Below are 12914 nucleotides of genomic sequence, written 5' to 3'. Positions count from 1 at the left end.
AGGATTTGCCCTTAAAATATTCACAGACCACCATTTCACTCCAAACTACTTTGTTCTTTTTCTCAAAAGACTTTGGAATTGTTTAAACTTTTATGAGAGGTTACTTGGGTTGTAACAGGAAAATAGCTAGGGTGAAAAACTATTCCAGACCACAGTTGTATACTCTGTGGTTGGGAGTAGGACCACGGACACAAGGATATGGAGTTGATTTTAAGTGGAAATGTCTAATTAGATGAAAGATTTTAACTCCCTGCTTGCCCTTGTTATTGAATATGCTGTCGCAGTAAGGTGGCCAACTGCAGAGAAGCACTGGCTCACAAAAATGAATGTTTTCTTAAGCGAAAAGGAAGCATACCTTTCCCATCTGTTGATGAGGCCTCTTGTAAATGTCTGATGGACCTGTGGACAAGTGAGAAAAGGAGAAATGTCATACCAAGTGGAAAACTGGAGGAGAGTGGCCATTATCTAAAATAATCGCTCTTTCAAAGAAGTCCGCTGGTCTCTGGGTACTTTGGGGCGGGGCACCTAGAAAACCAAAACCATGGGGAAACACTGCCCATAGAGAACCTCATAACTCACCAGACCACAGGGAAGAGGATGGCACCGCAGCACAGCAGGTCCACCAGGAAGAGCACCTCTTTCCACAGGCCGTACTCCGTTGTGCCCTCCTCTGTGGACTCTAAGATGATGTACGCCACGTTGGCCAGCACCTGGAGTGGTCAAAGGTCATGTGCTCCCATCAGTGCCACTGCATACCCCACTAGGTTGCTTTTTGGGTAAAGATTTCTAAGATCAGCCTATCCCTTGTCACTATATAAATATGACCCATCATCATGGTAGTCATGCCTTTTGGCACAAATCTAGGATCAGCCTACCTTGTCATTGTAGATGTTATCAAGTACAATGGTAATCTTGCCTCAACAGTTAGATGGTTCTAGATGGATGGTATTGTACCTGTAGTGGAATGACAATCATGAAGATCTTCTTGTCCTTATCCGAGAGGATGTGCTTGACAAAAGCCCAGCCGGTCCCTATCAGAGCAATGGTGATGAATAAGAGTGCCCCCTTCAGTCTGCAGGAAGAAACACAAGCACTGCACGCTCATACCAAGTTACAAAACGACATTGATATGTTTCAGTGCAGGTGAAGCGGAGACACAGAGGCCATTTTACTGGTGAGACTTACAGGTGAGTGATGTAGTAGACCACAGCCCATCCTTCTATGGGGAAGCCCTGGTTAGAGATGTAGTAGTAGTCAATCTGGAAGACAAATGTCTCAGACATCAGTTAATGACTCAAGTTGATGTAAAAAGAGGGACAAACTAAATTATATTCTATTTGATTTAATTTTTACATCAAAACTTGAAAGCACCCCTTTTTTGCAGTTAAATACAGCAAGGCTTGGATTGTAGTCCGTGTGCTCACCGCGTGGAAGATGAGTGATAGAGACTTGGTGAAGGGGAGAGCAGTCATGAGCCAGTGGATTTTATAGACATCAGCACTGCCAGAGAAAGAACAAGAGGTAGAGAGAGAGAAAAGAGGGAATTAACATTGGTTAGGTTTATGCCATTACATTAATAATTAATCTCAACAAGGGAAATAAGAGTATGATGATATTACATTGGTACGGAGGTAAATGTTTGGCTATCTGGTGCCCTCTACTGGTCAATGTAAAACAATGCAGGTGTGACTGAGGCAAGACCACTGCTATTCATTTACATTTGAGTCATTTAGCAGATGCTCTTTTCTAGACCAACTTACAGTTCGTGTTTTTCCACAGCATTTGCTCAGGAGCTCATAGAGCAGTCAGAGAACTCTGAGGTAAAAGGTCATGACATGAGACAAAGGGTAGCACACTGTGGCATGCTGACTGATCAGATTAGTGAAGAAAATGAGATACCTAGTCAGTTGCACAACTGAATGCATTCAACCAAAATGTGTCTTCCAACCCCTCTGAATCAGGACAAATAGAATAGTCATGAATTATTATTCAAGTCTTAAGGCACAGCCATTATCAAAACAGTGCTGACATCTCCTGTGCCTCAATACACCCCCCCCACCTCCTCCTGGGTAACTCACCGCTGAGTGCGGAGAACATGCAACCACAGTGTGCCGAGGAAAAAGAAGAACATAGACATGATGATGTAGAGCTTGGGCAGGGGGATCTCCCCAGCAGACAGGAAGCTGTTGGGGTTCTTCTCCTCGATGTTGATCTGAAAGCATCACAAATGTTGGTTATACAGTAGATATAGCAATCTGAAGATTTGACCATTCAGACACAAATGAGCTAAAAGTGTGGCTAATGAATAATGTTTAATTTTATTATAAAACAATGTTCAGGATGTGATTTAGACAACATAGAAAATGAGGAAAAAGTTTATATTGGTATGGGGCTAGGTCCATTTCAATGACGTACGAATAAGGAATGATGTCCTCCTGACAAATCAGGAAAAATCCCACCCGATAAACCAGATTCAAACTCCAACTTGCAACAAAATAAAACAACGAAGAGGGTGAAAGAAACACACTCACTTCAATGCTGAAGCGGAGGGGGTTAACCATCTGAGTGTCTTTGCTGTAGCAGTTGTGGAAGTAGAAGTTGTACAGGCCTTGCTGCTCGTCTGTGCTGACGTTGAAGTGAAACTGCACGCAGGGAAGGGGGGGGGGGGAAACCCTGTGATCTGTGTAGCCCAACTCAATCTAAAGAAATTATATTAGCCTGGTGAACGAGCCTTACCTGAAAGGAGAAGACTTCTTTGTTTCTATGGAGTGGAAAAGGCACTTCAGACTTTTTCTGTGAAGATCAAGAGAGTGGGATCAGAAGACGTGCTTTGATGAAACGACGGCTGGATCGCAATCCTTAAAAAGTCCTCATTCACAAACCCTTGGCTAAATTAGTAACTGGGTAAAACCCTTTATCTGGGATGCAGCCCTTGGGAGCAACTGGTTTTCCTGTACAATTTCTATTTGGTGACAGACCGACATAGATAAGTGAGAACAGGTCCCTTGGTGAATCAAATCCACTGAATCAATCAAAACCACTTAATCAGTTTTCAGAGGAAAAAAAGTGACAGACCAACCCAGAGATAAAGCATGTTGGAATTGCTGTGCAAATAAACTTGTTTCACAAAAAGTTAAAAACGTTTTGTTGAATAATACTTCAATTTAAAATGTGCAAGAGCAAAGTTGTATAAATTATGACCCAGGAAACACAGTCACGTATTTTAATGGTGTATGACCCCCAAGAGCTTTGTAATTTGCTTACAAAACCGCCAGACACCAGGGCTCCAATGAAAAAGATGTACCTTTTTATTGTGTGCCGTCGGCATGGGTTAGGGTTAGGTAAGTCGCTCTGGATAAGAGCGTCTGCTAAATGACTTAAATGTAAATGTAATGGGTAAATGGACGAGGGAGCAAGATTGAGATCCAGATACTTATTTACTTATTTTCTTATATTGGTTGAGGTCAAAGGGTGAAAGAGTATCTATACTGAACAAAAATACACTGCTCAAAAAAAGAACGTGAACACTAAAATAACACATCCTAGATCTGAATGAATGAAATATTCTTATTAAATACTTTTTTTCTTTACATAGTTGAATGTGCTGACAACAAAATCAAACAAAAATGATCAATAGAAATCAAATTTATCAACCCATGGATGTCTGGATTTGGAGTCACACTCAAAATTAAAGTGGAAAACCACACTACAGGCTGATCCAACTTTGATGTAATGTCCTTAAAACAAGTCAAAATGAGGCTCAGCAGTGTGTGGCCTCCACGTGCCTGTATGACCTCCCTACAACGCCTGGGCATGCTCCTGATGAGGTGGGGGATGGTCTCCTGAGGGATCTCTTCTCAGACATGGACTAAAACATCCGCCAACTCCTGGACAGTCTGTGGTGCTGGTGGATGGAGCAAGACATGATGTCCCAGATGTGCTCAATTGGATTCAGGTCTGGGGAACGGGCGGGCCAGTCCATAGCATCAATGCCTTCCACTTGCAGGAACTGCTGACACACTCCAGCCACATGAGGTCTAGCATTAGGAGGAACCCAGGGCCAACCGCACCAGCATATGGTCTCACAAGGTTCCGAGGATCTCATCTCGGTACCTAATGGCAGTCAGGCTACCTCTGGCGAGCGCATGGAGGGCTGTGCGGCCCCCCAAAGAAATGCCACCCCACACCATGACTGACCCACCGCCAAACCGGTCATGCAGGAGGATGCTGCAGGCAGCAGAATGTTCTCCACGGCATCTCCAGACTGTCACATGTGCTCAGTGTGAACCTGCTTTCATCTGTGAACAGCACAGGGCGCCAGTGGCGAATTTGCCAATCTTGGTGTTCTCTGGCAAATGCCAAACGTCCTGCACGGTGTTGGGCTGTAAGCACAACCCCCACCTGTGGACGTCGGGCCCTCATTACCACCCTCATGGAGTCTGTTTCTGACCGTTTGAGCAGACACATGCACATTTGTGGCCTGCTGGAGGTCATTTTGCAGGGCTCTGGCAGTGCTCCTCCTTGCACAAAGGCGGAGGTAGCGGCCCTGCTTCTGGGTTGTTGCCCTCCTACGGCCTCCTCCACATGTACTGGCCTGTCTCATTGTAGCACCTCCATGCTCTGGACACTACGCTGACAAACACAGCAAACCTTCTTGCCACAGATCGCATTGATGTGCCATCCTGGATGAGCTGCACTACCTGAGCCACTTGTGTGGGTTGTAGACTCCGTCTCATGCTACCAATAGAGTGAAAGCACCACCAGCATTCAAAAGTGACCAAAACATCAGCCAAGAAGCATAGGAACTGAGAAGTGGTCTGTGGTCCCCACCTATTGGGGGTATCTTGCTAATTGCCTATAATTTCCACCTGTTGTCTATTCCATTTGCACAACAGCATGTGAAATGTATTGTCAGTGTTGCATCCTAAGTGGACAGTTTGATTTCACAGAAGTGTGATTGACTTGGAGTTACATTGTGTTGTTTAAGTGTTCCCTTTATTTTTTTGAGCAGTGTATAAATACAACATGTAAAGTGTTGGTCCCATGTTTCATGAGCTGAAATAAATTATCCCAGAAGTTTCCCATATTCACAAAAAGCTTATCTTTCAAATGTTGTGCACAAATTTGTTCACACCCCTGTTAGTGATCATTTCTCCTTTGCCAAGATAATATGCCACACCTGTCAGGTGGATGGATTAAGAAGCTGATTAAGTAGCATGATTATTACACAGGTACTGGGGCCAATAAAAGGCCACTCTAAAATGTGCAGTTGTGTCACACAACACAAAGCCAGTATTAAAGGTAGCGTGCAATTGGCATGCTGACTCCAGGAATGTCTACCAGAGCTGTTGCCAAAGAATGTAATGTTCATTTCTCTACCATAAGCCACATGTTTTAGAAAATTTGGCAGTATGTTCAACCAGCCTCACAACCGCAGAACATGTCTATGGCGTTGTGAACAGAGTGCCCCATATTGGTCGGGTTATGGTATTGGCAGGCATAAGCTACAGACCACGAACACATTAGCATTTTATCGATGGCAATTTGAATGCACAAAAATACTGTGACAAAATCCTGGCCCATTTTTTTTTAAAGTCATATGTGACCAACAGATGCATGCCTGTATTCCCAGTCATGTGAAATCCATAGATTAGGGCCTAATGATTTTCTCATATGAATTGTAACTCAGAAAAATCTTTGAAATTGTTTCACATCGCTTTTATATTAGAGTTCAGATATGTTATATGAATATTCTTACCTCTGCAACATCCCGCTTGGGTTTACTCTCACCTAGGATTCAAATGACAACATTGAGAACAACTTTAGTACAACAGATAAAACAATATATTCAACCATTGGTCATAACTTACACTGCTCAAATGCAGAATTCCTCAGCTACCTCGAACTTTGGCGTAAATCTACCATCAATGCAAGTTTAAAACATGTCCTCATCTCAAGTCAGTATTTATTCAGCCCTAAATAAAAATGTATGAACTGTAATGAGGAACCATACCATCACCATGGTCTCCCACAGGGTTTGTGTCATCTTTCCCCTTTACATGTTTCTGTTGGTCAGCTCCAGTCTCAATGCCTATTGTCTCTTTGAGGCCAGGGAGGATGTCAGGGAACACATTCTCCTCAGATGACATCTTCATCTTCACCCTGAGTCACACACAAACAAAATACATGTTTAGCCAAAGTTATGGTATAACATGCCAGTGGCAATAACTTTAAAAAAAAATGTTTGGCTGCTTAACTTCTTGGTGACTGGGGGGCATTATTGAGTAGCTTAGATGAATAAGGTGCCCAGAGTAAACTGCCTGCTACTCAGCCATAAATATGCATATAATTAGTAGATTTGGATAGAAAACACTCTGAAGTTTCTAAAACTGTTTGAATGATGTCTCATATGGCAGGCGAAAACCTGAGAAAAAATCCAGCCAGGAAGTGGGAAATCTGAGGTTGGTCATTTTTAAACTCATTCCCCATTGAAGATAGTGTGATATTGGTCATGTTGCACTTCCTAAGGCTTCCACTAGACGTCAACAATCTTTAGAACCTTATTTGATGCTTCTACTGTGAAGTGGGGCCGAATGAGAGGGGATTGAGCCAGGTGTCTGGCAGATTGCCACGAGCTCGTGACGCACGGTCATGTGAAAGTTAGCTTGCGTTCCATTGCTTTTCTACAGACAAAGGAATTCTCCGGTTGGAACATTATTGAAGATTTATGATAAAAACATCCTAAAGATTGATTCTATACTTCATTTGACATGTTTCTACGACCTGTAATATAACTTTTTGGACTTTGTCTGACCTTTCGTTTGGATTTGTTTACCAAACTCCCTAACAAAAGGAGGTATTTGGACATAAATTATTAACTTTATCGAACAAATCAAAACATTTGTGAAGCTGAGATTCCTGGGAGTGCATTCTGATGAAGATCTAAGGTAAGTGAATATTTATAATGCTATTTCTGACTAATGTTGACTCCACAACATGGCGGATATCTCTTTGGCTGTTTTGGTCTCTGAGCGCTGTACTCAGATTATTGCATGGTATGCTTTTTCCGTAAAGTTAATTTGAAATCTGACACAGCGGTTGCATTAAGGAGAAGTTTATCTAAAGTTCCATGTATAATAGTTGTATCTTTTATCAATGTTTATTATGAGTATTTCTGTAAATTGATGTGGCTCTCTGCAAAATCACCGTATGTTTTGAAAGCAAAACATTACTGGACGTAACGCGCCAATGTAAACTGAGATTTTTGGATATAAATATGCACTTTATCGAACAAAACATACATGTATTGTGTAACATGATGTCCTATGAGCGTCATCTGATGAAGATCAAAGGTTAGTGATTAATTTGATCTATATTTCTTCTTTTTGTGACTCCTCTCTTTGGCTGGAAAAATGGCTGTGTGTTTCTGTGACTTGGCTCTGACCTAACATGTATGTTGTGCTTTCGCTGTAAAGCCTTTTTGAAATCAGACACGATGGGTAGATTAACAAGAAGTTTCTTTCATTTGGTGTATTGCACTTGTTAATGTAAGGGAATTACCCCCCTGTATTGGACAAAAATGAATGGGAAGTCATTGGCATCGGACAAACCATATACACATTGTCCAATACCACCCAATTCGGCGTTGATTCATGCAAAGTGTATTGCAAATGCCATATGGCAATTGCCAGTTGTAACACTTTAAAAATTCAACAGGTGGCGAATCCGCTCCACCATGGTTTTTCATGTTGGAAATGTAACCCAAGTCAACCTCCAAAAGCAAAATTTTGAAAAAATGAATTTGTCAAAAACTTATAAAAGTCAAAAACCTTAAAAAAAGTGCTTTCTGGACCGTTTTTCGAAATTCTTTCACATTTTTTGTCAATTACACATGTGTAAGAACTGTATGAATACACTTTTGTCCAAATTTATTATCATATATATATTTTTTTTTTACATGCGCATAAGTAATATGTTTTGTCCATTTTCAATATGATTTCATAGGAAGTCAAAAGTCAAAAATGTCAATTTTGTAAAAAACTTCACACCCTTAAAAAAGTGCTTTCTGGAACGTTTTTCGAAATTCTTTCAAATTTTGTGTCAATTACACATGTATAAGAACTGTATCAACATACTTTAGTTGTATTTTATTATCATCATTTTTTAAAAACATTTTTTACTTGTGCATAAGGAATATGATTTGACCATTTACAATATGATTTCATAGGAAGTCAAAAGTCACTTTTTTTGGGGGCCAAATGCCATAAGAAATTTCACATGCTCAAAAATCCTGCAGAAATGCAAAATTGACTGGCCTGATGAACTCGAGATGGCCGGGCAGTGATAGTCGTTCCTTTCCATCACTCGTTGTGTTGATTTCATCATGTCCATTTAGTTATGATTTCTCACTTTTGCAAAGTCACTGTGCATTTGCAATATGGTTCAATGGGCATGTACCATCATGATTTTGTCATGCTATAAAAATCCTGCAGGAATGTAAAATTGACTGGCCTGATGAACACAGGATGGCCTGGCAGTGATAGTTGTTCCTTTCCATCACTCGTTGTGTTGATTTCATCATGTTCATTTGGTGATGTTTTTTCACTATAGAATCATATTGCAAATGCACGTGCATTGTTGTGCAACTGGTAACCCAAAAATAAAAATATGGTTGTAAATGCATTTACCGGGACTCCTATTGTCCATGCCCGCTATGGGAGTACCCTACTACGGCCCTCTATCTATGGGGGCAGTCCTGAGTGCTTTATGGACTGTTTAAAATATTCTGATGGATATGCATTGTTGTGCACCTGGTGATTGAAAATAGGCACCTGGTAACCCAAAAATAAAAATATGGTTGTGAATGCATTTACCGGTCATTCTGATATTAATGCCCGCTATGGGAACACAGGATGGCCGGGCAGTGATAGTTGTTCCTTTCCATCACTCGTTGTGTTGATTTCATCATGTCCATTTGGTGATGTTTTTTCACTATAGAATCATATTGCAAGTGCACGTGCATTTGCAATATGTTTCAATGGGCATTTATCATATGAAATTTGACATGCTCAAAAATGCAAAATTGACTGGCCCGATGAACTCGGGATGGCTGGACAGTGATTCTGGTTCATCTCAATGGCTCGTTAGGGTTGATTTCAGAATATCACTTTTGGTGATGGTACCTCACTGTTTAAACATATTGCAAATGGACAAGAGTCACCAGCAAGTCACCGTCCATCAGTCAATTAGATTTCATTCTGACACCAAACTGACACTAAACCCACTTTTTCCAACTCGTTTAGTAGCCAACTATCACATACTTCAGAGCTGGCCCAAAATTCACAACGCCTTTGGTTCTAACCATAAAAAAAAACATAAAACACGTAGTTACGTTCTAGCTGTGGGTCCATTTCTTATGTTATGTGTAGGCCTAGCTGAGGCGACCCCGAATCCCAAGTTTCAGCTCGATCGGTCATTTGGTGTCCGAGCAAAACCCTAATTGGTGCTGAAAATCCACTTTTTCCCCATGACTTGCTACGGGGTCCTTGAATGAGCTATCGGACAGAAACGTTGGGGTCTGTCTATATGGGCCGAGACGGTCGCAATGCACCTAGTCTTGCGACTCTGGGACATTTCTAAATGTCGCCATTTTCGTGATGCAAAAATGAATTGAAGTCATTGCAAATGTACGAAGCTGTTTCTCGGTCCGAGAACCGTCTAGAGCCACGTAACTCACCACGCACTACGTGAGGCGATCCCGAATCCCGAGTTTCGGCTCGATAGGTCCCTCGGTGCCCGAGTAAAACCCTAATTGGTGCTGAAAATCCACTTTATTCCATGCCTTGCTATGGGGTCCTTGAATGAGCTATCGGACAGAAACGTTGGGGTCCGTCTCTATGGGCCGAGCCGGTTTCAATGCACCTAGTCTTGTGTCTCTGAGACTTTTCTAAATGTCGTCATTTTCGTAATGGTCAAAATGAATTGAAGTCATTGCAAATGTACGAGGCTGTTTCTCGGTCCGAGAACCTTCTAGAGCCACCTAACTCACCACGCACTATCGACCTGAGGTCTAGAACAGGTTTCTAAAGTTTCGGAACTCCAGGTCTGACGGTTCTTTTTTAGCTCGAAACAAAGCTAACTATTGGAGGCACTGTCAGTCTCTACGCACCCCAATACATCCCTCCTTCCAAGTTGTGTGTCTGTGTGATCTAGTTTTCCTTTGAAATTTTATGGGAAAAATGACTGATTTACAGTTCATGGGGGTTGCCTAATCACACATATGAAGTTTTGGACAGATCTGACTTTTTTTAACCCCTCGAAACAGCCCAAGAGACACCAATTATGGCACTTCCGGTTGGCACAGGAAGCTATAAGTCAACACATATCCTCATTGGGGTATGCTGTTACAGAATCCTGAGTTTTCAGTCTTTACGTTTAGAATTGACTGATTTACACAGGGTTGAATGCACTATGTCTATCAAACTGCAGGCAGGGTATGGATATACATTTTTAGGGTGATTTTAACCACGTCCGGTTGGTCCAGGAAGCTTAGAATCAACACAGGTAGACCTCATACTGGCCTGATGGACTGTTACCAAAGACAGGTTCATACGGCATTCATAACCCATATAGGCTTCAGGTTGAATTTAGGGGTGCAGGCAATGTATTCCTATGGGGAGAGAAGTCAATGCAAACTCTTTGAAGTAAACACCTTCTTTTAACTATTAAGGGTTAATGCCACACGGTCAAGGTTAGGCTTGCACGGATCGGGAGGACCTTAGGAACGTACCTGAGGTCGAATTGTGCTTCTCACCCTAACAGTTCTCTCACTGTCACCCAAAAGCAACTGACATTTAACTCTTTGCAAACTGGAAAACATTTATCCGGAGGCTGCATTCATTGTAGCTGGGGATTTTAACAAAGCCAATCTGAAAACAAGACTCCCTAAATTTTATCAGCATATCGATTGCGCAACCAGGGGTGGTAAAACCTTGGATCATTGTTACTCTAACTTCCGCGACGCATATAAGGCCCTGCCCCGCCCCCCTTTCGGAAAAGCTGACCACGACTCCATTTTGCTGATCCCTGCCTACAGGCAGAAATTAAAACAAGAGGCTCCCACGCTGAGGTCTGTCCAACGCTGGTCAGACCAAGCTGACTCTACACTCCAAGACTACTTCCATCACGTGGACTGGGACATGTTTCGTATTGCGTCAGATGGGAATATTGACGAATACGCTGATTCGGTGTTGGAGTTCATTAGAACGTGCGTCGAAGATGTCGTTCCCATAGCAACGATAAAAACATTCCCTAACCAGAAACCGTGGATTGATGGCAGCATTCGCGTGAAACTGAAAGCGCGAACCACTGCTTTTAATCAGAGCAAGGTGTCTGGCAACATGACTGAATACAAACAGTGCAGCTATTCCCTCCGCAAGGCTATTAAACAAGCTAAGCGTCAGTACAGAGACAAAGTGGAATCTCAATTCAACGGCTCAGACACAAGAGGCATGTGGCAGGGTCTACAGTCAATCACGGACTACAAGATGAAATCCAGCCCAGTCACGGACCAGGATGTCTTGCTCCCAGGCAGACTAAATAACTTTTTGCCCGCTTTGAGGACAATACAGTGCCACTGACACGGCCTGCAACGGAAACATGCGGTCTCTCCTTCACTGCAGCCGAGGTGAGTAAGACATTTAAACGTGTTAACCCTCGCAAGGCTGCAGGCCCAGACGGCATCCCCAGCCGCGCCCTCAGAGCATGCGCAGACCAGCTGGCCGGTGTGTTTACGGACATATTCAATCAATCCCTATACCAGTCTGCTGTTCCCACATGCTTCAAGAGGGCCACCATTGTTCCTGTTCCCAAGAAAGCTAAGGTAACTGAGCTAAACGACTACCGCCCGTAGCACTCACTTCCGTCATCATGAAGTGCTTTGAGAGACTAGTCAAGGACCATATCACCTCCACCCTACCTGACACCCTAGACCCACTCCAATTTGCTTACCGCCCAAATAGGTCCACAGACGATGCAATCTCAACCACACTGCACACTGCCCTAACCCACCTGGACAAGAGGAATACCTATGTGAGAATGCTGTTCATCGACTACAGCTCGGCATTCAACACCATAGTACCCTCCAAGCTCGTCATCAAGCTCGAGACCCTGGGTCTCGACCCCGCCCTGTGCAACTGGGTACTGGACTTCCTGACGGGCCGCCCCCAGGTGGTGAGGGTAGGCAACAACATCTCCTCCCCGCTGATCCTCAACACGGGGCCCCACAAGGGTGCGTTCTGAGCCCTCTCCTGTACTCCCTGTTCACCCACGACTGCGTGGCCACGCACGCCTCCAACTCAATCATCAAGTTTGCGGACGACACAACAGTGGTAGGCTTGATTACCAACAACGACGAGACGGCCTACAGGGAGGAGGTGAGGGCCCTCGGAGTGTGGTGTCAGGAAAATAACCTCACACTCAACGTCAACAAAACTAAGGAGATGATTGTGGACTTCAGGAAACAGCAGAGGGAACACCCCCCTATCCACATCGATGGAACAGTAGTGGAGAGGGTAGCTAGTTTTAAGTTCCTCGGCATACACATCACAGACAAACTGAATTGGTCCACTCACACTGACAGCGTCGTGAAGAAGGCGCAGCAGCGCCTATTCAACCTCAGGAGGCTGAAGAAATTCGGCTTGTCACCAAAAGCACTCACAAACTTCTACAGATGCACAATCGAGAGCATCCTGGTGGGCTGTATCACCGCCTGGTACGGCAACTGCTCCGCCCTCAACCGTAAGGCTCTCCAGAGGGTAGTGAGGACTGCACAACGCATCACCGGGGCAAACTACCTGCCCTCCAGGACACCTACACCACCCGTTGTTACAGGAAGGCCATAAAGATCATCAAGG

At 43.4% G+C, this 12914-nt stretch overlaps 1 protein-coding gene across 2 annotated transcripts in view; it reads right to left on the bottom strand.

The window, feature by feature from the left end:
• gpr107 (G protein-coupled receptor 107) overlaps nt 1-12914 on the bottom strand; it is a 38359-nt gene that overhangs the window by 19575 nt on the left and 5870 nt on the right. For both annotated transcript variants that reach the window (XM_035775531.2, XM_035775532.2), the window contains exons 5-14: nt 6014-6162; nt 5759-5790; nt 2737-2793; nt 2532-2642; nt 2079-2212; nt 1425-1500; nt 1186-1259; nt 955-1072; nt 580-710; nt 356-399 (exon numbers count right to left, since the gene is read on the bottom strand). In XM_035775531.2, coding sequence (XP_035631424.1) covers nt 356-399; nt 580-710; nt 955-1072; nt 1186-1259; nt 1425-1500; nt 2079-2212; nt 2532-2642; nt 2737-2793; nt 5759-5790; nt 6014-6162 — 926 coding nt within the window. The remainder of the gene's footprint in view (nt 1-355; nt 400-579; nt 711-954; nt 1073-1185; nt 1260-1424; nt 1501-2078; nt 2213-2531; nt 2643-2736; nt 2794-5758; nt 5791-6013; nt 6163-12914) is intronic.

The sequence above is a fragment of the Oncorhynchus keta genome, chromosome 9, assembly GCF_023373465.1.
Source record: "Oncorhynchus keta strain PuntledgeMale-10-30-2019 chromosome 9, Oket_V2, whole genome shotgun sequence".
Taxonomy (NCBI): Eukaryota; Metazoa; Chordata; class Actinopteri; order Salmoniformes; family Salmonidae; genus Oncorhynchus; species Oncorhynchus keta.
The sequence above is the reverse complement of the archived record's forward strand: the minus strand, read 5'-3'. Positions and strand labels throughout refer to the sequence as shown.